General features: G+C 35.0%; 1 protein-coding gene across 6 annotated transcripts in view; it reads right to left on the reverse strand.

The window, feature by feature from the left end:
• Positions 1–27566, reverse strand: part of LOC145664022 (ral GTPase-activating protein subunit alpha-1) — a 200320-nt gene that overhangs the window by 12808 nt on the left and 159946 nt on the right. For 3 of the 6 annotated variants that reach the window (XM_081730314.1, XM_081730316.1, XM_081730313.1), the window contains 5 exons: positions 24375–24530; positions 21432–21590; positions 16329–16456; positions 13442–13581; positions 5495–5644 (listed from right to left, as the gene is read on the reverse strand). In XM_081730314.1, the coding sequence (XP_081586440.1) occupies positions 5495–5644; positions 13442–13581; positions 16329–16456; positions 21432–21590; positions 24375–24530 (733 nt within the window). Of the gene's footprint in view, positions 1–1017; positions 1080–5494; positions 5645–13441; positions 13582–16328; positions 16457–21431; positions 21591–24374; positions 24531–27566 lie in introns of all 6 variants that reach the window. The other 3 variants (XM_081730317.1, XM_081730319.1, XM_081730318.1) reach the window with 3 other exon arrangements.

Genomic DNA, 27566 nt, shown 5'->3' on the forward strand with positions numbered 1-27566 from the left:
CACTTTCAATTTAAAAAAATAGTTACGTCAATGATAAACATCTGTTGCAAGAAAATTCAGAGCAACAATTAGAAACCAAACAGCGACAGACACGTCACATCAAACTCTTCCGTTATGTAAGAGTCTATGTATTTTAATAGAAAAACCCAGTTTCATAGTTCTTCAGGACCATAAGGATATTCCATTGATTATGCCTATTAAAGTAAGTGTGAAAAGTTGCATTAAGGTTTGTAGCAACGTAATATATTAAGTGGTACAACTGTTACCCAATATAATTTGATGGTCAAGAAAAGTGGAATTTTGGAGCAAATTGAATAGTGAACCATCTATTTTAGTAAACGTTTACACTTACATTTCAAGGGCACATGTACCACCTTTCCGGACATTTTGGACTTCTAATGATATCAAGAAGAATGACGAATGAACTTAGTATTCTCTGAGTTCCGAAATTAAAATTTATTTGAAAAAAAAAAAAGGGGGGGGGGCAGACGTTCTACTACGAGGACATCATTATGTTAATTTCCTCACGCCAAATGGTTATCTACATAACTCTGTCACGAGTATAATTGAAGAATATAATAAAATGTCGAGTGTAATGAAAAGCACAATAATTTAACACATTCATTAACATTTGACGAACGACTTATTCCTTATATTTTGTATACTTCATTAATAAGTTTCGTTTTTTTTTATTTTTTTTTCTTCTTATTTTCATTTTTGATTTCCGGAATTCGCTTACAATTAATGCGGTTTATAATCGAATAGATACAGGAGCTTTGAGAAAGAAAAAAAAAAAATGAGTGTTCCAAAACAACTAGGTGAAACAGCTAAGGTATGGAGTTGGACACGAGAACCTCTCTCTCTCTCTCTCGTGATCGTACATCCCATGCACATATATCTAACTCTATTGCTGTACTACTAACAAGAACATTCATGTTTCAATATAAAGCAAATGACCCTAAAAATGACCCAACACAATGAAGGAAAATGGGAGGGGAAGAAAATAAAAATAAATACCTATCATAAAGATTATCTTGTCTATTCTCTTACTGGGCCTCCCTGAATAGAAAACGTGGTCGCTGAAATCAAGAAAATAAAATAAACTTTGCAAAGCAACAGAAATTGTTAGTAAATTAATAAATTATAAAAGTATACATTTAAAAAAAAGCTCTGAAATGTCTATATGAAGTACTCGTTTGTAATTAATTAAGAAGAAAACGAAAGTTTCTACTTCATGCTTCAGTTGTGAATTTAATGACAATCAAGTATTTACAATTTGGGATGACAGAAAAGAAAAATAACTAAATTTTTACATATTTAAATCATAAAAATTCTTACTAATGTTAGAAGTGAAAGTTGCCGTTTTATGCATACAAATATATACACACTGACATTTTCTACGAAAATAAATTTGTACAACAAAGCAAAAGATTGTGTAAAAATAACTATAACTCTACATAATTCTATGCATTTTGCAAGCTTATAATAAAATATCAAGCATTTGTTAATGCATATTTAGTACACTTGATTCTTTGAGACATGTTACCGCAAACTACTCCATGAGTTATTAATCCTAATATCGGCTTTCGTTTTACCAAATGCATCTCTGAGTTACAAATTTACAAAACTATATAGTTGAATTTTAATTAATATATAAATATATATATATATATATATATATATATATATATATATATATATATATATATATATATATATACATAAATATTCCATGAGTGTGTGCTGTACAGGTTATAGGAGTCGATGAGAAATGAATTACGATGACAAATGAATGACGAAATGTTAACACCTATCCATGCTTTACCAGAGACTTGACTCGTGAATGATATAAATGTTGTGATCACTATCCTACCATCTCCCACCACTTGACTGCCAGTCGGCAGAAATACGATCGTAAACGCTATCATAAATTTTAAAATGGTTTGGCAGTAATCAAAAATAACAACATTCGAAACCATTATCAATGACCTGTAAAGCAAGTGCAACAATATTCCAACACACAAGACTATTCACACACACAAACACTATCGCCTATGTATGAAGGATCTGAAAGAAAGCAGTGAATACCAACACCTATATGTATTTTAAGGGAAGCTCAATTTAGTTTAAAAGCTTATACGGTATTTAAAAGGAGAGTACAAATTGCAAAGCTTTTATCCTTCATCAATAATATGTATACATCTTAGAAAAATATAAGGAGATATACAATCACAGTAAATACAGATAACTGAGTGTTCTTAATATTTTTTTCGTAACTTCAATAATTTCTTTCGCTGCAATTGGTCACCATCCAAACAACAAAGTGTCACAGAAACTTTAAAGATATTAAGCGTATCTTTACAATTATGTTTACATTAACGGGTTTCTTGTTTTACTTCCTTGAATTCAGTAAGTTTTAATTACATTTTCTCAACTGACTCAAACAATTGGAAAAACTGTACAAAGCAGTTAATTTTGAAATGGAAGTTAGGCATGTTAATTGTTTATGTATAAGTTAACGATCTATTGACATACAAGGTGTCATTTACTCATTTTTTTCGTGTAATATAGGCTTTAAATTTAGTACCGTACCATGAGCACATTTAATAGAAATGTTACATACAGTTTATCAGCTTCTAATTACAAATTATTTCTTTCATACACCACTCAAGTTAACAAGATTTGAGATAAACTGCTTTGAGATAAACAGATATGTTACGTTTTACCATACCTAAGTTTCGTAAAGTAGAATTCTCTTGACTACAAAAAGTGATTTGGCGTTGACAAAGAAAAACGGAAAGTTTAGCTATTTCCTGGTCACGAAATTATTATTTTGTTTTCATTGTTCTTAACATTCTAAATAAATTGACAAGCTTAGCCGTTTTGCGTGCAATATCGGAAATAACATCAAATTTGAACTTCCCTTCCACTCAAAATTTAATAAGTTCTCATAATGCAATTAAAATATGTCTATCAATTAAATAATGGTATTCTATGGATGATGAAATCCACGCTTGTGCTCACCACTATCTACTCTAGTCTTCCACACCAATTTTATTGACAACTACGCAATAATAATGATAATATTCCCACTTCCTAGGAACACATTTTTACGATTTCCTTCTGTACGAATAATCATACATTGAAGAACAACTTACGTTTCATTGTTATTCCTACGCACGTCTTCTAATAATGAAGAAACAAATTCAGCAGCAACAAAATGTTTTAGCAGCTTGAACAGCGAGATGTCGATATATAATAATTAATATTTACATATGCCCTGCTTTTAATAGTACATCCAAGGCAAATATGATAAACACAAGAGCGGAAAGGAAAAGTACACTGGAGGATTGCACATGGTGGACGAAAGCTGTTGTGAAAGATTTTTTCAGGATTTAGTAATTCTTCGGAAAGAAATGCAAATGTTAAAAACAAAATAGCCGACTTAGACCAACAGTGACTTTCTCAAGCAGCATATACTGGTACTACGTTCCACAGCACTGTGATGTAAGCGTTTGGTTATACTAAGCTTTCTTTCTCTAGGAGACTAAAGTCCAGAAGGTATAAGGTCGTTCGCTTCCCGCGCTTGGACCTGCTCGTCACTGGGGGTGTGGTAAAAGGATAGCCAATCACTACTCACCATCCACCGCGCTCAGCGAGCCACGAGTAGCCAAGCTGGCAACTCCCCATAAACGTCACTTCAACTTTTCGCAAGGAAGCTAACGACGTTATATATTCCGTACTATAATACTTTATCATACTTGTATTATTATTATTATTATTATTATTATTATTATTATCGATTATAATCGTCGATCTTAGATGTTCACGTCTAAATGATATATTTATTCCATTTCCTTAATTTGTCGTAAATTTGTACTGGATCATTTAGAATGTTTCAATTTTTGAATGTTGGATGATAAAGTTTCAAGTATTACCTAAATGAAATTGAATATCAATAGAAACAAATATAAACTGCTCTATAATAGTTGAAAATCAGCCTCTAGCTTTGTATAATTTTTACCAGCTACTCATGGATTCATGAAGTATATGGAAACAATGTTATTAGCATATTCAAACATTACAATTGCTGACACTATTCGGAAGAAATATTAAAAAGAACACTTATCCTATATAGAATTGCTTATGCTTTTTTAAATCCTTTAATGATCATAGGAACATATCTGTTGCAGGCCATAACTAGGTACCTGCTGAAGTAATGAAATTCCGAAGATTTTTGGAATTTACATGTCAGCTTTAGCCTAAGCTCTGGAAACACGTTCTACTTGTCTTACAATTCTTATGGATCTGAAAGGGTTACGAAGGAAAAGGTAGAAGGAATAAGCACTTAGAAAAAGAAAAGGAAGGAGGAAACAAGCGAACACGGTAACTGCGTCTCAAGAATTTCTCGAACAGTATTTAACAACTAGTGTCAATATCATAATGGCAATGTATGCCAAAAAGGATGACTGGCTTGGAGATATTGCATTGGAAGATAAAATGCAGAACAGAAATTTGAGAACACAAAACATTAGATGGAGATAGTAAGACCATATTTTACCAACGAAATGAGTGCACGGGCAAGACATGTAATCTGAAACGCACTACAAGCATTGTGGTGACGGAAATATGGAAATTCGAAGAAAACATGTTTCAATATATGTAGTGGTCAGTAAGAGAGAAATTAACGCCTGTAGAAAGAAGATTTTGGTTAAAATTGTATAATAAGTTAATGAAAAATTATACTTTGCAATAAATTATACTTTACAAACGACACAAATTATATACGCTTTGGTAAAAATACCACTTATTAACCCAAAGAAAGATAACAACATAGCATATGAGAGTAAAAGTATAAACTTAAGAAAAATAACTTCTATAAGAATATAATGTAAAACAAAAATCTAATGAAAAAAAACTGTTGATGTAAACGCTATACTATAAAACATAAGAAACACTGTATTGTCTAAGGAAGAAGGAGAAAGTTTAGGGAAATATACTGCACAAAAAGACATAAAAATTAAAAAAAGGAAGACTGGAGAGGGCAAAGGAATCTTAGAAATGCTAGTTTGCAAAGAATATAATGGCAATCATCGTTGTTATTATTATTACTAAAACACATACAGCCACTTATTCTTTCGTAGGTCGACTTTGCTGAAAGTCACTGTTAGATTGCTTCACAAGATTGTATAATACTACCAACAATTACTTTAAAGAAATACAAGTAAAATACACAATAAATAAACAAAAGAAAAACTGAGACACTTCCAAACAAGAGCGAGCTATACCAGTCATCAAATTTTAAATACCCAGTGTACGGTATTATACTGTGTTTTCTCAACACAGTAAAATTAATATAATTTTCTCACATACTGAGACAGAAATTTCATATATATTACTAATTTGTAAGAAAAAATAGCATGTAAGCTGTTAATTTCGTTAAAAAAATCTGAATGCCAGTAATAAATGAGAGTTACTGGGCAACAGAACTCACCTCTTAGTCGGTGTTCACCCACGAACCCAGGTCGAAGAGCAGCTCGGGGAGTTACTGAATTTGGGGCATGAGAGTCTAGTAACGCAGCTGCTAGTGTTGAAGATGTTGGCTGTCTAGTTGGTTCAGGACTGCGAGTAGCAAAGGAAGTGCCTGCATTCACAGACACAGAGTGAAAAAAGAAGTATCACACACACACATTGTCACTGACACACAAGCATCGCTCACAATCCCAGCTACGTGTAAATGAACACCAGAAGCATAGTTTGGATAACATCAAACATGCCTTAGCTGAACTTATACAGCATTAACCCAGTTTGGACACAATCAATGGCTATTATGAAGCATGAAAATACTTTTTTTTTTTTTTTTTTTTTTTTTTTTTTTAAACTCAACAGTTTGCATTATAGGGGTTGGCAATTAAACTGAGCCCCGGCATTTACTGGGCCTAAAATTTGACAAAAGGCATTGGGAAAGCTTTGCTGACGCTAAACAATATTTCTATCTTCGTTTCATCCTACAATGAATTGTACCTGATTCTTGTGCCACGAAGATGAGTTTTTCATCCTATCCCTTTAACCAAATGAAGAGGGAAGACTTTTACTGGATTCTCAAGAAATCGTGCGATCCCTGGGATGATTGTTTCATAGGTTACGCATTTTTAAATGATAAAGGTGAATTACAAAAAAATGTACTTTACTGCACATACATGACTTTTCATTTTAATTAATGTACTGATTCTGAAAGACACCGTAAAAATGAAATGAAATCTGTCGGTTTTACTTTATAAAGAAAGTGAAAGGAAACGGGAGAACCCCGAGAAAACCAACGCACCCAGAAGTTGATACCACAAAGCCCACTTGGCGCGAACTGGAATCAAATCACAGACACAATGCATCAGAGGTGAACGCTCTACCACTGAGCCACCGCGACTCCTCAAAAAGACACCGTGTTCAATATGTAAAATGGAAAAAGCTTGAAGTGAAATTGCGTTATGATTTTGCTTTACATCCTTGTACAAACCAAGGTTATGACGGACGGAACTTACTATTAGAGTGGGATTCGGGCCATTCCTTGTGTTTCTATCTGAAGCATTGTATTTCTAATAGTTTTAAGTGATATGGATCAGTTCTATATACTTTCCCAATTCAGCATAAAAACATCTGCATTAATGTCTTCCAACTTCCGACAAATCAAAACTGAACACTAATTATCATTGGAAAATTAACGTATTATGGCCGTTACTACGGTAACACACTGTAAATAATGTATTCTAGAATCTTTTTTCTAAAAATTATCGTCCTAAAAACTCAACTCTCTATCTGCGACACTGACTGTGTAATTTTTATAACCATATTAAAATTGTTACTACACAGTATCGACTTCATCAACTACTAGTAAAAGAGAAGCTGAAATTTTCTTTCCCACAGCTTTAACTGAAGTGGGTACATTTAACAGTCAGAGTACAGTCGTACTGACTACATAAACTTTTCTAAAATACATAGCAGTATACACTATGAAAGAAGTTCATCAATAACCGAGACGGTAAATGCCGGATCGAAAATTTTATAGGATAACGATTTAAAGTTGTCTAAACCTTTACAAATAAGGTAATTCTGGAAATATAAATTATCTTCGCATTTATTTAAAAATTAATTGGGTTTAGAACCAGCTCGATATCAACAAATAGTGACTATTACATTTTGTAATATCATCACGGGAGAAATTATTACTATTTTTTTTAAGAAAAGCATGCTTTTTGTTACCCAAGCTTTGCAACTAGAACCTGGAAATAAAGTGAAAGCAAGATTTCACGCATACACACATCCAAAACAATGAAACAGCATGAATTTTGTGAAGCATTAGTTATTATTTGTTTAATTCGCAAATCTTATCAACTTGTAGTTTCTTCTATAATTCAAGGTCATTCAGCTATAAAGGTTTGATACTAATACATCGAAATCAAATACTAATGCAATACTTAAAGGCGAAACCAACCACGTGTCTTTATTATGTTGTATACTCTTGTTGGATTAAAGTCAATGGAATTTAAACTTCGACTATTACACGACGTAATATTTACTTCTTGGCCAATACTTAAAATCCACTAATTCTTAATTCAATTGTTCAATCGCACGATGATACTCCCAGCGCTGAGCATTCCCTTTAATTAAATACTTCCCTGGTAGTCAGTCACATAAATGCTTTCTGCGTAAACATACTTCTTTGTAGCAAAAAATCTATATTCTTTGTAATTATAAACGGAATCTGATAATCTGTACGATACTCTGTAACGTCTGTAGCGTTATTTACAAATATTCCTCGAACCTCTTGAATGTATGACATTCAAAACAGCTTCATTTGTGAAGAGAAACCTTAGGAAACGTGCAGATTGTACGTATCTTTTGTTTGTAAACGGCACAAACTGAGTTTTTGAGGGAATTATTTTTTCTTGTTCCATCTACGATCAAGAATTCACCGTTAAGAATACAAATATATTCTATCTAATTCTTTGCAGCACCACCTTGGTAGCTATCCATTAAGTCACAGAATTGCAGGAAGGAATAGCGCGCGAGCATAAAATATGTGAAATTAGGAATTCTGTATATTTCCTAATGGATGCAATAGGATCCATATTCGTAAATAAAAATAGTACTAACCTAGTAACCGTACAGAGTAAATTTCCTTTAAATAATTTTAGTGGTTTCTGCTACTTTTATCAGTAACTTCTTGAACTCCTACGCTAAATAAATTGTAGATCCTCTGACCTAAGAACTAGCCCATAAGAGAACGGCATTGGAAACTTGTTGAAAAAAAAAAAAAAAAAGAAGAAAAGAAAAAATCCGAATACAAGACAATCTGTGAAATCTTGTATTTCTTCAATGAAAATTTGTATGTAACGATTTCTTATTGAACAGAATAGTAAGCTGCCTGGGAATACTCCTACATATCAGAAAACACACATTCACCTTGCACTGGCGTCTTAAAATATAACTTCATCTTCAAATACTGACACTGAGTTTGTGATTGTAGTTAATCTGTGAATGAAGTTTTTAAATCATGATGTTCTTCTCTTACAGGATAGTTCTTAGATGTGATGATCTACACTGGATTTAGCGCAGGGGTTCAACAAGTTACTGATCGAAGTAGCAGAGACTATTGAATTTACTTAAAATTTATTTTCTGTACGGATACAAGGTTAGTGCTATTTTTCACTTAGAAATTACGCAGCCCAGCTGCTATGTGATAAACAAAACTGTTTAGAATTTCGAATGCATGTTCACAAGATTTTTTTTTTTAAGTCGTACGACCTTCACTAAATATAATGGGTAGGTAGTATTTACCTTACGTGACTACTATTGATCCTTTACAATCGTCAGAATTGACGAACGTTAGAGATTAAGGTCTCCTTTACATTTCAGAAAATTTTCTCGGTTCATACTTTTAAGAATCTTCTTATTACGAAAACGTAAAGGACTTATTCGAAATTTTTAATTTCGAAAATCAGACTCCAATATTATTTTAGTGTATGATAATGTCAACTTGGAAAAACCAAGTAACACAAATAAGTTATTATTGGTAGAATAACATACTTGAAGAAGGTTGTGGTATATTTATACTTTTGTATTTTTTTAACCAATGGAAGGAAGAGAACACACTGTTGCGCAAAACTTGATACTCGACAAATGCAATGTAAAACGTATTTCTATTTTTTATCTTTAGGTCCATAATCTAATTCTGTCATATTACCAGATTAAACAGAATTATTTAATCCATATTTCGTTCCCACTGTTAACTTACCCGATGCACAATGATTAAAAAGCTAACGCTTTTTCCATTTATAAAAACGTATTTCAATAATATATCAAAATAATTCATATCTCGATAGTAAAAATGTACATTTTATTGTACTCTGTGTTTTACATCAAAAATGGTTTTGAAACTTCTATCAGGTAATAATAAATTACTTCACGCAATCTTTATAACTGAATATACCTTGCATGAAAATTAACATATAGTTATTCTGATGCAGTGCAAATTAATTCTGAGCTCAGTTATTAGAAATAATGCCAAAAATTAGGTGCACTTATGATAGTAAATGTTGATGTGCTGAGTACCATTATTTTTTTATTGAATGAAGTTAAGAATCAGTTCAGAAACACCAGTGAATGATTGGCTATAAAACAATTTTTTCTGCACGCTATGAAGGGTGGACTTGTATCTACTATCCCTAAAATGTTATCACTTCATTATGAATGAACCAATTAGAGTGTAGTTTCTAATAACTAATTCATATGAAGCATCCTCTCATCATCAAAGAGAACAATTCAAATTGTATATTTGAGAAACGCAAGCAGGAGCCAATTTTTATCAATACTAAATTATTAATAGGTAATATTACATTATTGATTTGAAAAGAGTGAAAATGTGCGACTAAACTGAATATTGAACTCGAGTTTCTGGTTTACCCTGTCGGATGGTATTCCATGCCATGGGCAACGACCCAGTCGTACATTTTCATTCGAAATTTCATACTCCAATTGGTATATTCATTCTGACGATACTGATAAAATATACAGGGGAAAGGTTTCCGCTTTCACTAGCAACTGTGCTATTACAGCATTATGTCCTATATTCCATCACCTCTCTTCCTACCAAGACAGACCGTAAATCAAATACTACATGAAGAAAAATTATATTTTCACACTAATATTTTATCCTCTACCTTTAAGAACAAGCTAAGACTATGGAAACCTCCAATAAAGGTACTTTCTCATTCCTTACCATCACAGTTATAAAAAGAAACAATTCACAAGAATATTTCATATCACGTACACAAACACAATAGAAGACTATCTAAAGGAGACTTATCATTAAGTATCACTAAAAAAGCATAAATTACAAGTTGGTTTCATGATTAAACGATGCTCAGTAGAGCTATCCAATCGCAGCATAATTAATGATAATGCGCAGTAATAAAAGGAGTACCGGAAATAACATTACTCAAACACAAATACGTAAATATTTATCAACTTTTCGGTCAAACCTACGATTACGTGTAAAAACAGTACTAAAAAGCACATGATAAAAATTAAATGAAATAACTTTTATGCGAACGAAAGCATTGCTAGCAATTTATTTCGCAAAAGTTACTAAGAAAATCTTATGTAAGCTTGAGAAAGAGCCAAGCAGAGAATGCAAGATGAGAAAGCAGACTACAGGCAAGCAGGGAAATAGCAACTGCAGAACGCCTCCATATCTTTGAATAATCGACAATTAAACTAGATAATGTTGAACCGGATTGAATGTTGAACAAACGTTTCCGAAACAATTTATCAGACAAAAGATGATAATCACTAGAATTTCTGATAATTATAAGTTCACTCTCGTTTTCGTAAAAATGTCAACCACGAATGTTCTCATTGTCATTTTACATGTCTTAGATTTAGAATATACTATTGTAAAGCAACAAAATATAAAACCAAAAGCCCAATACATTAACACAAACTCCAACGGTTGCTACCAGATGGCAATATATTGGAGATCTGCCAAGCATATCGTTCAAGCATTAAAATGAAAGTAACGACGTTAAATACGAGGTAGCTTGAAGCTTTTAATATAACAACACAACTTATTGTGAATGTACTTTTTTCATTATTCTGCTAGGAATAGTGAAAAAAAAAAAAAAAAAAGTGTACAGCCTACTATCTACTACTTGATTTTAAGTTCTAAATTAAGATTTACGTTAAGCATCAAATTCTCATTAGATCTGGTCATAACGATGGACTACACGGAACACAATGAAGCAATACACAATGACACTGAAAGTTTTCATATGTAGTAACATTGGATGATGAAGGCCTACGTCACTTTTCATGTTAAATAGTCAATATTCTAGGACGTGCAGTCACAAAACGCAAGAGTTCCTGGCGGTATGACTTGAAGCCTTGTCCATGTAGATTCTCATCTGGTTGGCGTCCGCATCATACTTTTATGGGATGTTGATTCGAAAGATAGGTATCATAATGGATTTCTGGAAGCATCTTGCATTAATTTTCAGCTTTCATCAACTTTGCATATAAGCAACTTCTGCGCATAACTAAATTCCGTAATGATCATATACGCACGAGGGAAACGTTTTCGACAGTGGCAAACTAAGTTGTAGCGGTTCTTGACATGCTGTCACGGTATCGCATTTCCTGCGGTTTGTTTTCGTTTGCTATATGGCGCGGGAGTGGGTCGTGCACGCAAGCCTCACGGACGCACTTCAGCCGAAGATACTTACGAATGGCTGTGTTCACAGTTGAAAGTGCCAAATTGAATCGCTGCTTTATCATACACTGAGACAGTGGATTCTTCTCGCACGCCAATAGGCGGGTCCCCTGGAGTACTGCGGGTGTCACTTCTTTGGGCTCTCTTCCTAGTACTTTTCGATAGCGACTGATTTACCGGTTCATGTAATGGGTCACAACTGCTTTCGCAGTAGTCACCTCGAGTGTAAACTCAGGGGCGGCGGTGGCTCAGTGGTAGAGCGTTCACCTTTGGTGTCTGGGGTCCCGGGTTCAAACCCTGCTCCCGCCAAATGAACTTTGTGGTGGACAAACACCGTGTGTGGGGGCGCGGTGGCTCAGTGGTAGAGCGTTCACCTCCGCTATTTGGGGTCCCTGGTTCGATCCCAGCTCGCAGTGTGGACTTTGTGGTGGACAAACACCGTGCTCGTGGGTTTTCTCGGGGTTCTCCCGTTTCCTCCCACTTTCTTCATTCCGCCATTTCACTCATCATCACCGTCTCCTTTAGCCTAACCGGCATAAGCGTGGGGCGTAAAGCTCAAAAATTTCATTTCATTTTCATTTCGAGTGTAAACTCATTCTCCCGTCCCATCTAACCGTTTAGGGAAAACGAGCAAGAATTTATCTAGCCGCCATTTGACGACACCCATCCACCTACAATTTTAGTCACACCATTGCTCACGACAGAAGATGGTCGTTCTACCATCATTTCCCAGACTTACTCTGCTTAATTTGTTTTGCCTTCAAATCTGGACTATAAGGAATCATGTGATGACATTCTTCAAAAGCAGTAATGCTGTAGTGCTTACTGCTGTTTGCTTCCCAAAACCCACTGCAAAAGTCCGCGAACAAGACCTCGAGTTCGAATCACTATCGATCACGAAAATGATTCTAGCCACACAGCTTCAATAACGCTCTGTATTTATTTCCAAAGAACCATATGCGGGAAACATTATTTCCTACACTTAAGTAACAGTGCCTGTCTTTCAACATCGTCCAGAAAGCATATTGTTGAAAGGTATGAGTTGTTAACGGGTAGAAGTTTAAATTGTAAAAAGGAATACCGGATTGATTTGAGTTTAGCGTTCCTTTCAGCAAGGAAGCTATATAAGAGGTCCACCTAGCGTTCAATGTTGGGATCCGAATCATATGAGCTCCCACCAGAAATCAAATCCAGGTCTCCCGACCGAAGACCGTACGCTAATCATATACCCATGAAGAAGCTCGGTGAAAAAGATAACCTTCACAAAAATGTTACCATGTTTTAATTTATTTTTTTTTTTTAAAAAAAAAAGAAAAATAACTTTCAATGTCACCCTTGTATTACAAAGAACTAGCAGCTCACTACCTCGAACGCAAATTATAATAAATCATTTCGGAGAAGATTCCTAAAATGATTTAGCTGGCAATTAACTACCTGGGTATTTGTATGCATTGATTTGCTGATAAAAATAAAGCAGTGCCAAATAAACTCTCTCATGCATCTTCAAATATTTAATCGAAGATAGTGGAAATTATTTTTTTTTAAGTTTCAAAGGAAAACTTACGTTTTTTCTCCTTCTCTGACGAAAATACAGAATTTATAATTTCACGTTTTTTTTTGTCGCAAGGTTAGCCACAAAAACTTTGGAATTCTTTCCATAGGATTGTTCTTACTTACCTGATGCACGTGTCGGTCCAGGGTAAAATGGGGACGCAGTTTGAACAGGTGAATAAACTTGTGCTGTAAATTCTTCAAAGGTTGTTGATTCTTTGTGGTTGTGGACTACTGTCTCTAGAGCTTTGGCCCTTTCCTCATAGCTACAAAGAACAATATATTATTTTATTACAAACGCAAATTATTATGCGTAAATGTCTCGTTACATTTTAATCAGGATAATTAACAACAAAACTATATAGGTGCAAAAAACTGACTCGCTCTTTTTTACTTTTTCTTTAATTTGAGGAGGAGATGAAGGTAGTAGTGGTGGTTTATTTATTAAAGAACTGAACACTTTTTAAACCTTAGACGCATAATCAATCGTAATCGAATATATTTTGACATTTTTGTCATACAATGGATGGATTTTCGAGATAGTCAAAAATATTAGAAAAAAAAAATGGGAAAAACAATGCACCAGATTAGGAAAAGAGACTTGATCCAATTAAAATATACACATACATTCATTCACCTCGCTAATAAACATACAGGTATCTTTTCAGTTTGTGTACAGAACAAAAGCACGGCAAGCAGGAAATGAAAGTTCAAGTCTCAACCATTCCAGTAGCCAGATGTTTTTTTTTCTTTTTGGTGTGTGTTATTCTATCATAAAATAGGTCTGTTTTTAGTATTCCCAATCAAAGTCGACCAACAACCAATGTACTATAGCATAAAAATTCAACTCAAAAAAGTTTTAACACTTTTTCTTCGAAAGGAACAGAAGTTTTCGTGCTGAATATACACACAGTCACAAGAAGTTAGATTTCTTCAACGAAATGACTCAAAAGATTGTTGACAGAATCCGATCCTTATTTCATGAACAGTCCTTAATAACAATAAAAAATAAATAAAACTGCTTTTCGTTTAAAAGCTCTATATTGTATTCATAAGACAGAATTGCAGCAACCGAGATTTAATTTTCGTCAACTTGAAATTACATTCTTTCTTACAAACCTAAATATCAGAATATACCTTCTATGAGTCAGTTAAGAACTTCTAAAGGAAAGATAGGAGATGAAAATAAAATGTCTAGGTGAATGTGGTTCTCACAACAGAAACCGTTTGTATTGAGTGTACAGACTTAGAATGTTAGACATGAACGAATGTCAGAAATTATTTGGGAGAGCGCGTTTGAGATAAGAGTGACATCGTACGTGGAAAATAAAAAACTGCGTTTGAGAAGGAAGCAAAGCGCAGTAATTGTATGAAATGGAACCAGATATATCGTAGTGAGAGAGCTGGTGTATTTTAATATATATTATATATTATGAAAGTTTTATAAAGAAACTGCTACAGGAAGATATTTACCAGAGAGAATATTAAAATAAAAGAAAATACTGATTAGAATCAGCATATGTTATCTTATTGGATTTATGGTATGTTTAGATGTTTATTTTAATACGGAAATTAAAAGTCATGGAGTTGGGTTGCCACCATTTGATAAGCCTAAAGCGACACACACACTTTTCAAACACGTACTTCCTCATACCCAAATTTGTAGGGGAACAACTTATTAAGAATAGCAAAAAGAAATACGTATATTTATGAATGAAATTTAAACCAAAAACGATGAAGCCGAAAACAGCTTGTTCGCGGTTAGATGAACTGCTGCCAACACGAAAAATTCTGCGATAGAACCATATCAGTATCTCAGTAGTCACGGGTACATATCGTGATTCAAAATTTGAAAGAATTCTACTAAGAATTTCTGTCGCATATTTTATACGTATTTTAGATAATTTGGCGCACCACCATATAATGCGTCTCTCGGAATTCTTCCTTAAGTCTAATTCCGGACGCTGAAAATTTTCTTAAAATTCGAGACGTCCCGTCTAATTCGGGAAAGATGGTAAACCCTATATGGAGTTATGATGGCGTTTTTGATTTACAAATCAAGTTTGAAGTTGTAGGATATGGAACAGGGCGCAAAATTTCCGGTCGCCAGGTCGATATTGGCGACTAGACATTTAAAACTGGCGACCAGTGCTCAGTAGGAATGGTTTCTGCCTAACTCACAGGATTGCCAATTTCTGTTTCGCACGAAAATAATTGTCACTGAGTGTGCTGTCTTCACAACGGACATGGAAAGTGAAGTCTTCACAACGTTGTAGTTTGTTCCTCCTTTCCTACCCTCAGTCGAAAACTTCATTAGAAGATTCCCAAATTTGCTTCCAATTGTCACATTTTGTGCAGTTTTATCTGTGAATTTTGTTGGTGATTTGCTAACAATTTCTATCAATGGCCCTTCACTTAAGGACTTTGATCCGGAAACTGCAAACGAGAGCGTTACACAAATGTGAAGTCTTAAGGTAAGATATTTTTTAATATGTATATAAATTGTCCAATTCAAAATTGATTATTCTGAATATAATTGTCTGGTTTTGAAATTTTATGCTCTGATGCAATCTCCTTCTTACGCAAACCAAAGGCCGTGAGAGGGAGGATCTCATTATTTGTACGTGAGAGATACTGGCGACTATCATTTTTGGATTGGCGGGTGCGTCTGACTTTGAAATTTTGCGCCCTGATATGGAACATTTACCTTTAGACGAAAATCAAAATTTCTCTCCTACAAAAGAACTTTTTAACATTATATGTATCTTGTAGACCATCATACTATTTGAACAAATGAAAATGTTGGATTTACTCCACAGCTATATTTTATGCAAAGGTCCTGTATTTATTAAAAGATCGACTAAAAGTAAATAAAATAAAAATGCACACGGCAAAAAAAGAGGGAATTAAATAAGCCAAATAAAGGGAAAATGTAGGGGATACCAAAACTCAGTGACTAAATATTATAACCTCTATTTTCGAATTTTGAAGAAAGAAGAAAAAAAAAACTTACTAATTCTGGTAGAATGGCAGCATACTTCTCTTAGCTCTAGAGGCATTAATGGCGGTAGCACGGACGAGTCCTGGTAACACCTTATGATCGACAATTGCTTCGTTAAACAGGGGACCAAAATAGGGAACCTAAAACAAAAATTACATCACAAAATTGAACAGTATATTTGATAAGTATGAAGCATATCTAAAGTACAGCAAGATAACAATATAGGGACAACAGTGAATCAACATGAAAAAACATGTTACCTTTTGATATTCGTTCTTCAATCCTAACCCATGTTTGTTGAAAAGGAAGTTTGATAAGTAGGATAACTACCATGACCTAAGTTCACATTTTAATTTTATTTGATAAAATATATTTCACAACTATTTCTACTCTTGAAGATGTCACATTTATGTGAAACCTTGGTCTGATTAAAGTAGTACAATAATTATGAGTTCTTAAGTATTGAAAGGGCATAGACAACAGAGGGCTCTCATAGTTCTGCAGTAACGTATATATATCTTTTAAACCTTAAATTACTTGTGATATCTGTGTAAAATTCCCCATATCTACATATAATCTCATAGACACAGGAAATGTTTAATTTTTGTAGCTGAACGGATGGTCTACACTTAACATGGACTGGCTTTGGAAAAATGAGTTTTAAAGAACAAAGGACCCATATTCTAAACTATCGGATATCAAACAGATTAAAGATTTTCTATATAGCTTAATTAAACAAACATTAAAAATACATAGAAGGCAGTCAGCAATTGCATATAAAGATCGTGGTTAATACCCATTTCAACACATGCTGTTTGGACGGTATGTACCTATTTTGAATTTGAGTTGCAAAGCTGTCTGAAAAGTATCTGACCTCCTTTGTTTTCGTAAAAACTACATGGCGCGAGTTAGTCACACTGTGAATTGTGAAAGAAGGGTCCGTGATCTTTTTATTCTTTAAGGGATTCCAGGCATGTTTCGAGCAGTGAAAAGACCACTAGACTCGATGTGTGGAAACAAAAACAATGGAATGAAATCTTTGAGTTTTACGTCCCACAGTTATGCCGGTGAGGCTAAAGAAGGCGGTGAAGATAAGTGAAATGAAGAAAATGGGAGGAAACGGGAGAACCCCGAAAAAGCCCACGAGCACTGTGTTTGTCCTGTGTGGAAACAAAGAGAACTAGTTTGAAAGAGACTACAACGATGAAAACACCAGGTGTGAGTGTATTGGGTCCTGGTTGAATACTTTCCAGACAGATCTGTTTATATGTAGTACACAAAAGTCTTCCTCCTTTTCCTTACGTTTTAGATTTCTTACCTTAAATTTTATATATCTGGGAAACGCTACAATCGAGTTTTCCCATTATCTGTTTATTGTAAGTGAAACTCCGAGGAACGTCCCACAATTTTTCCATATCTTTCACAGTCTTTATTTTTAAAGTGATATATTTCTGTCCCTTTTCAATATGATCTCCATCGACTTCTACCAATGCCACAATAATTTTACTTAAAAGCGTCTGAAACGTTCTGTTGGATGGGGTAAAGTTAGCTTTAGAGCCTGGAAAATAGCATTTCTAGACGCAAAACTCTCCGCTGCAATGAATCCTTTAGTTTTGAAAACAGTCAAAAATCAAGTGAGTATGATGAATGAGGAAGCACTTTTCGTATTCCTATCGCAATTCAAGAGAGGTAACACAGCATATTATTCCAGCAGAGAACAAACCTTGGCTGTGAAAGATAGGTCTATGTTGATGTAATGCACAGAGCGACCACTGAACCAAGACAGCATCAGACAGAATTAGTCTCCTTTTGTTCCGTAAGTTGGCACAAGAGAACTTTCTCATTCGAAGAGGACTGACGAAATTTCTTGGGTACAGGAAAAAAGAAAAGTTTCCCCTGTTTGGATTGCCTTTTTGTCTCTAGACTGCTGAGAGGGAAAAAACAGTTTCTACTCAAATATTTGCCCATTTATTGATCAGTCATTTTCAAAAGATCACTTGTCAAGCTGCAAACTTCAATCTTTTAAATTCGTAGCTTGGTCTAGGAAAGCAATCAGTAGAGTAGCAGTTAAAGTATTAGTACGGTACTGAAACCTTGTTTCAATAACCGATTAAGTCGCACATTGTCATTCATTAAAATTCAACTATAAAAGAAGTCCATTACCTAAGTAAAATCCATGGAAGCAGGAAGAAATAAAATTAGCGCTGGAGACAATTTTTAAGAATATTGTGTGCAGTGGGTATTTGAGAACACACATTACGTACACAATACCCTGTATGTTATAGTTACAAATCCTTTCGTTTGCAGGTAAACATGGAATAATTTACGCTAACCAGGAAATGAAGACGCACGCTGTCATCGTCTCGTGGCCGCAGGCTACTCCAATTCTGAGATTGCAGCATTCCAGAATGTAGCTTGGTCATTCATCTTCAAAGTTCGGAGTGAACTAGGGTTGTCAGGGGTGTTGGGGCCACAGTTTGCGACAGGAAACGATACTGTCGGCGCTCAGCACTCAGGACGTCAAATTCTATCGAAGCTGCCATCAATAAGGATCCTAGGAAGTCAATGCACAACACCCAGAGGGCAACAAATGGAAGAGGCCATCATCCGACATGATACACGAGAACCTTCGTTACAAGTCGAATATGACGCGGAAATAAACGTTCTTGTCCAAGAGAACTAGGGCGAACTCACTGACCAGAGCCAAGCGCCTACTGAACAAGATGAAATATCCGGATCAACCCGGAATTCTCTGGTTTTCCCTGACGAGAAAAATTTTACCCAGGACCAGAAGGTGAACTTCACGAATAGTCAGGCATGGTTAAGAGGGACTCCAATAAGCATCAACACAACACCGTTGTGACTCAGAGCAGCCATTGTGGATGCAATGGTATACAATCCCACGACTCATTTCATTACTGCCTGCAGGCGGTTTCATGAACGATGTCGTCTATTGATGGATATGATTCCTGTAGAGCACATTATAAGGTAATAAATGCTCTCTTCAGTGTCTGTTTTTTATTGCCTGCAAATGTGACTGTTCTCAAATCCCCCGCTGCACGCGGTATAGTAAGATATATATATATATATGGGTGATTCCACGAAAAAGGGAAATTTTCTGTCACGGGCATTTCTTCAAATTACTACTAGAAAGAATCACCTCATTTTAATTTTGTTTGGTAGTAATCGTCACAAAGTAGGTATGCCATGTATAACAGTTCGCAAATATAACACGAAACATACGTAAAAAAATAATTATTACCCAATTTCTCAACACAGTGGGCTGTCACAGACTACAGTTGACTGATTTTAATCAATAAATTACAACTGAAGTCGCAAATCAAATGTCTTTAATGGTAATTAAATAGAAGAGAACACTTCAATGTTTCGGTTTTATGGAAAGTAAACCTTTATAACGATTATTTTCGAAAGCTTGACTATGCTTCGTTTCTGTCACCTCTATTTCGTCTCAACTCCATGGCATGAGAAAAAGTTGTCATTGCTCTCAACAGATAGCATGGTCGTCCACATTGGCAACACCCACAAGAAGACAAGGCAGACATGTTTGACTGAAGAACAGAAAAAGTTGTGTGCATGTGTTAAAAGCTATAGAAAAAATATTTTTGTGTGTGGAAAGCAGGTGCGTATATTAATTGATACTCAACACCATGGTATTTATTACTGAATGTATTTGTATGGTATATACCTTCTTTCCGTTGAGAAACCTACGCCTTAACGTAGAAAATTCATACACAATTACTCACATGTACTGTTTAAAAAGTGGGCCGGTAAAGAAAAATTATATTCAATTTTCTCAACTCCATGGTGCTCAACTCCATGTCCATCTGAAAACTAAGGAAGCCACGGAGTTGAGACAAGTTCACGGAGTTGATAATCCTATAGTTTTGTTATGCACATGCTCTTCCAAATATTTGTTCTTTCAACATATTAATAGAAATAAAGATCGTTTATGGTCTAGTGACTAGTACGCTCGCCTTTCGTGCGTGGTTCTGGGTTTGTTTCCCGGTGGAAGCTCAAAAATCAATGGTGTTTACTTCGCACAGTGAGGCAATTGAAAAACTCATTTGAGTACTGAAACCTGATCGCGCAGACCATTACAGCGGCCGTAGGAGCCGACACTCTGACCACGTGTCATTCACACTCAAAGGCCGGCTGGTGGATCCTAGCCCATTTAGGGAGTGTTTCGTGGAAGTTCAGATTTGGGTCTATCAGGTAGCCGGAGGTAAAACTTCAGTCAAGTCAAGATGGTGTCTGTTTTTAACCTATTGACATCTCAATCTATAAGTGTTATGCGCAACAACAAAAAGCTTTTCAAGAAGCAATAAGAAAAATATTTTGTGCATGGAGAGCAGGTGCGTAAATTAATTGATATTGGTTTATTTCCTCTCTTGATTGATTGATTGTTAAATTAGTTCCTAAGTGAGGTCGTGACCCGACTACGGCAGGTCTCATAGTTTTGGAGCTATGGACCTTTAAAGTTCATTTTTTTCATGTTTTCGGCAGCCTATAACTCCGAAAGGAAGCATTTGTGCACCCAGGTTGTCTATACTTTTCGTCTTACCTTGGTGTCAGGAATCAGCTTCCAAACGATGTGTGTATTGTTTTGAAACACCTTGTATATATACCAAATATACAAATACACTTACCAAATGTTGAAAAAGTATTGCACTTTCGACGTGTTGACTTGATCACACAGAGAAGACAGACGGCTTACATAAGCTCAGAAAACAAATGAAGTAGACAATAGTAGACAATTAGACAATTATAGACAATTAGACAAGTAGACAATTATAATTTTAATCACTTATAAACCAAAACTTATTAGCCAGATATATCACGTTTCACAACTCTACAGCAATTTTCAACTCCGTGTTCACTAATCTCAACTCCGTCACCTATGGTCTCAACTCCGTGGGTGCTGAAAAGTTTATTATTTTTTATTTACTACACCAATAACGATTCAGCTCTGCTGAATACCTAATTAACATGTACTTACTAGTAGTAAGTGAATATATATCTTCTGAAGTACTACGGGAAGACAATCTTATTTTAAGTCTAACATATATTGAAAAATAATACTAATATTGTATTTACCTCTGCTTTACGTGACACTTGAATTCGATATAATTTATTCGGGAGTGGATATATAACAATAAGAACATCACAAAATTCTGTTGGAATGATGCCTCGGCGATAATCCCTAGAATGTTCTGACCATACAATATGTACTTCATCATTGCCCAAATGCCGTGTCTGATGAAAGAAAGGAAAAACAAATTAAAAACATTTATACTATAGAAATATGAAACAAGAAATGTAATCAGCAAGAGGGGTGCAACAAAATAATACTGTGAACAGATATTGGCTCACAAATCAGCAGAAAAAAATCTAAATCATATCTCAACATCCTAGGTCAAAGAAGTATTACAGAAAATTACAAAATACGTTAACCCATGAGAGCAGTTACATCACAAGCAAGCGTAAGCAAATGCTTATTAACGATCTTTCATAATACTTCTCTTTGCATACATGTTTTCACTCCCTTTACTCTCCAGATAATTACATTATTTTTTACCCTCTCATAACAGCGCTTTATTGGGCAACAGTATATCTATACTAAATAATAATAATAATAATAATAATAATAATAATAATAATAATAATAATAATAATAATAATAATAATAATAATAATAATAATAATAATAATAATAATAATAATAATAATAATAATAATAATGTAATCTAGTTTTTGACCACGAATAAAACACGTAATACCAGTGACGAAAAGTGACCCCGAGTATCGTAATCGCTAAGGGTCTCGCCTTTAGTGCAAGCGATCCCGGGTTCGATTCCAAGTGAAGACACGGTCGAAAAAATGAAAAACAGGCAGTCATGAGGCAAATGCAGGAATGATACCTAACATAATGATCCCAGCCCGCTTCCTTCCTTCCCTATTCTTTTCTTCCTCCGCCATTTCTTGTGTAGTGTGATCGACGAGGAACGTCATCCCTCATACGTGACGGGCTAATAAGACCACAGATGCTGAAAGCCCAGAAATCTAATTCCTAATCCTAACCAGTTAAACGAACAAATTTAGAAAGGAAAACCAGACATGCTATGACCAACGACAGATTCAGAACAGCAGAGGATAAGGAATTCACACGGAAGGGGCCAGACAACGAGAGAAACGAGTAGACATATTTAGCACTTGCGTTGAGCTGTGTTCTCATCATTCCATTTGTATCGCAGATATGTATCCTAAGGAGAAAAGGGTTCAAATATTTTCCCCGTGCGAAGAACGGGGCTCGACAAGTCCATTATAATTAAACCAGCAATATTATCACTTCAACTCAATATATAACAATTGGAGGGGAAAAAAAAGAGTACCCACATGCTCAAAAAAAAAAAAAAAAAAACTAACTCACGAATTTTCGCATTTATTTCATTTTCCTTATATGTATGGGTAAAATTATATTATTATATTCGTTCTGTTTCCCTTATATTGGTGGGATTTAAAAAAAATACTACTTTTTTTTAAATTAAAAAGTATGACACACAAATTCCCCCAGCACCATAAATATTACCACGTTTGAATTAGTTGGTTAAATGTATCTTTTCAACATTGCGGTTTTATGAGATGGGACCTAATGCTAAATGTGGAATCCAAACCACTTTTCGGTCTTCTTATGCCAGGCAAGTTCACCATTAATCGGTACCAATCCCAAAGAAAGCATGCGTTTTAGCCACTTGACCAAGAATAAATGCATTGCCTTGTTTAGACAGTACTGCAAATGTTCTTTCATCTCGCATGGAAATTGTTACGTTATGTTGCCATTTTTACAAATACAATGACTACGGGTGGAAATTTTTGAAATTTGGGAAGGACTATCTCCTAATGTTCAGAAAACAGTATGAAAGGTTTTTCGGTTTATATCGGACAAAATTAGGAACGTCAGCACCATCTGAGGAATAAAGCTAGAATGACGCGTCTGTTTTCGTAAATAGTAGTACATCTGAAGTTGCAGAATATGGTTATGTCAGCCCTTTTCCATGCACGCTTTTCCTATAAACGCATAGTGATGCAGTAAAAGTATAATCAGTTCACACTCGAGGTACGAAAGTAATTACCCCAAAGTTTCAACGAAAGTGATACCCACAGTTCAAGAGATCCGCCGATTGGCGTGCGAGGAGAATACATCAACTCAAAGTCCCATGGTCCAGTAACTCAATTTGGTACTCTCCACTGTGAACACAGTGATTCTAAGAGGTTTCCGGTTGAATGGTACAGAAATTATCAGAAATTATTCCGTTTCAAGACATTCCTCTACAGAACGCTGATGCCAGTCCAATAGATTTCTGCGGCTTAAGCCTGTTGAAAAGACGTCTCCAACATCGACTTTCGCGTACACTAATGGTCAATAGAAAGCTTGCAGCAAGGAATAGGATAGAGTTTCATTGGCTGTGTTTCGCCGGAATATGCTCCAATGGAAACCTCCATGTTCGGTGGTGGCGGCAAGAATTCTCGTCAAATGTGTACCCATATAACACACCCGATATGTACGAAAAAAAAATGTATACACACCAGAATGGATCCAGATGTAATGTAGATGGTTCGGTTATGTAAAAATAAATAAGTAAATACATAAATAAAGTGAAAATTATAATACGTCATTCTAACTTACCTAAGTATATCGATAACAGAAATATTTTTTTTTTTTTTTTTTGGTACAATTATATTGTAACAAAAATGTTGCAGATCTTCTCCATCATTTTCAATAATAGTAATAATAATAACCTGGAAAACACGACTATATCGTCAATGGTCCGGAGAGGGTAAATTATTTTTAGATTTTTTTTTTTTTTTTTTATAACCGAAACAAACCTTTTACTTTTATGATAAAAGAATAAATAGGAACTGCTTTAGCTAACTCATTATCATACTACATCGGGCACACAATGCACAGGAGAAACGAACTTCATTTTTAGAAAAAGCTCAAAGCTGAATGCATTTAAACTGTTGATCCACTTAGCTCACCTTTTGTAGCAGTGACTCCTGATTACACGAAGGCATTCTTGTTGAAACGTGAAATATCACCTCCATAAAGGATGTCGCATAGTACGGCGCAGTCTCTCCAGTAGTTTTATTGCGCTGGAGCCCACCAAGAAAGCCTGTGTGGCTTTCCAGTTCCACCTGACAATAAATATGGTACATTAGTTTTTCAAATAACAAATCTTTTGCAAGTTATGCTGGATAAAAAACACCACATCTCCTTGAAGAGTATTGTCGTTTATACTAATAGATGTAAGTAAACTATATTATATGAATGTTTCTTTCAAACATGTATTTAAAGCTTAATATCAAAACATACCATATGAGTATAAATAAAGATATACACCATATTTTCTCTATTTTCTCTGCATACGGAAACAGTCTCATATCAATAAACGCGATATATTAAGATAAACTGTTAACCTTATGACGCCAACTTGGGGTCTGTGCGGACCCCAGGCTTCATTATATTCATATAATTTCTCTGTTTCATATTCGTATCCACGACTCAGGACATCTCTTTTTAAGATGTTTTCAATTCACTCATAACAATTTACTTGTACACTTTGGTATTTAGAAATTATATTTAAGAACCAAAACGTATTTAACACACCTGGGGGCCGTACGGACCCCACGGTTTCCAATACTCCCATATGCGCAGACAGATAAATCAAGCTTGCTAATTTGTAGTTCTTAACAATGGCAACCTAAAAAAATTAAATGTTTATTCCTCTGACAAGTGAGTTGTGTTGTTTTAAAAAGTGCCAGAAGATGGCAGCACGATCTTTGTGTTATTATTCTATTACAATTTGGACACCTTACTGGCTGCTACTATACTTATATTTTTGAAACAAATAAATTCTCTTTAACAAAAAGTGTACTTCCTGTATAATATTTGTGAGGAAATGTTTAATTTTATTGTATTTCAGAGTTACCGTAGTATATTACTACTTAAATATACAGAAAACGAAGCGTTTCAGGTCAAAATCACATCGAGAAAGCTCTGTTATTTAGTTGCAATGTCTCGTCGAAGACTGCCTGAAGAAAGCGTTCTGCAGATGTTAGAAGTAAAAGTAATTGATAGCGAGACAACTGACGTTGAATCGGACGACAGCCATTACGAGTATGAATGTGAATTATCTGGGAAAGGTAAAGGAGACCAAACTACCGGTAGCTCCAATGAACGTGACGTGGACCTGTTTTCTGATTATGACCCTCCGCAGCGTTCTAGCCGAATTTTAGACATGTCAACAGAGCACAGAACAAGGACTACAGAGTTTACAGCTCCATGTGGAAGAATATCAAGTGCACAGGACCCGCTTGAACACCAGACGTTGGTAGCAAATGTCGTCAAGGAATCAAGGGGCTTCAAACCAGCGGAATTAAGTATTCAGAACGAACGATGTGCCTTCAAAATTTTCAAACTCCAGAATTAGCAAATATAATTGTGCAGGAAACAGAAGCTCGAATGTATATTCAGGAAGTAAAGCAGTAAATTTCAGAAAGCGACGGAACTGAAATATATGCGTTCATAGACTTCATTATTTTGGCCATAGAGCCAAAATCGGCAGAAGTCTTGAGTGATTTGTGGTCAAGTGAAAATGAACGTCCAATATTCCAAGCAACGACGTCGCTGAATCGTTTCAACTGTCTCCTTAGCTTTTGGTGATTTCATAACATTCAAACTCGTCAAGAGAAACTGGAAACAGACAAGATATCAGCATTCTGTGAACTCTGGGAAATATTCGTTCTGAATTTCCATGACTTGTACATATCTGGAAATTTCTAAACTATGGATCAGTACTGGTACCTACATATGGAAGATTTTTTTGTGTGTGTTTACATTCCAAGTATGCCCGGAAAATACTGTATAAAAATTTACTGAGTGTGCAATACTGAAACATCATATTCATTCAGAGACAAAATATATGTTTGTCAGCACGTAGGGCTTGAACGAGACCAATGTAAAAGAAATAAAGTAACTTGTAAAGCCATTGTTAAATAAGGGAGGAAATACAACCATGGAGATTTATTTCATAAGCACTGGGCTCGTCGAAGAGTTGCTTCTTCAGATAACAACAGTTGTTGGTACAATGAGAAGGTGCAAAAGGGATATCCATAGGGAAATGGTTGAAAGCCGTGAGCGATCAGAAAATACGTAGAAATAAAGAAAATGCAGTATATAGAAAATTTCAGTAAATGTATCGTAATACACAAATGTTCCCATATATACTAGTCATATATATGTTGGGACCACAGGTAGTTCGGAGTTTCAAGTTGTTCGGATTTTCGAAAAAGGACAAGAAAATGCCATTTAGGCTTAAACATACTGTACGGTATGCTCTTTTATCGATACACTGGTTATACAGTACATACAGTAATTACAACACCGTACGTACGGCTCCTCACATTTAATGTTTCTGAAGAACTTGCTCATACACTAAATTACACCGTACTTGTAACTCACACTTAAAACTTAACTTGTATATGCCTAAGAGAAAGTAAAAATATGCATGACAAACAATTACATATAAATGAACTTTTGTAAAAACACTGACTTCACACAACGCCCACGAACAACCCTATTGTTTGTTTATCGCTAGCACTAAGACAAAATATAAAAAGCTTCTACGGATCGAGTCCGGATTTTTAACGTTTCGAATTTTTGACGTACGGATTATCGACGTCCTACTGTATTATATATATACTGTGTTTATTTTTACAATGTTATAGTAAATAAAACTAAGCAACTGTATTTAACAATATAATAAAAATAAAACCTAATAAAAAAGTACCTACTAACAACGTTATTGGTTGGGGTCCGCACAGACCCCAGGTTGACAATAACGTAATCTTTGAAAGGTTGGCGACATAAGGTTAACTCACATCTTCAGATTCAATTAGTTTTCAAAACCTTTCAACTTTTTGATATCAACGGTCTGGGATACTCCCCGGAAATTTTTGTAGCGAAGGGTCCAAAGTTGGAGCGAGGTGTTCAATATCACAGTAGATTACGTCTATGTAGTAATGAATTGTTATTATTCTGCACCCAAAAGGACTTGTTAAATACTATAATTGTTAAATACTACCACCTCTATTCTCGGATAAAATTATAGAACTAGGCAGAAAAGAAAAAAATATAGAACTAGATAGAAAAGAAAGAGTACAGATGCAATT

This window comes from Thermobia domestica, chromosome 11, assembly GCF_964235325.1.
Source record: "Thermobia domestica chromosome 11, izTheDome1.hap1.1, whole genome shotgun sequence".
Lineage (NCBI taxonomy): Eukaryota > Metazoa > Arthropoda > Insecta > Zygentoma > Lepismatidae > Thermobia > Thermobia domestica.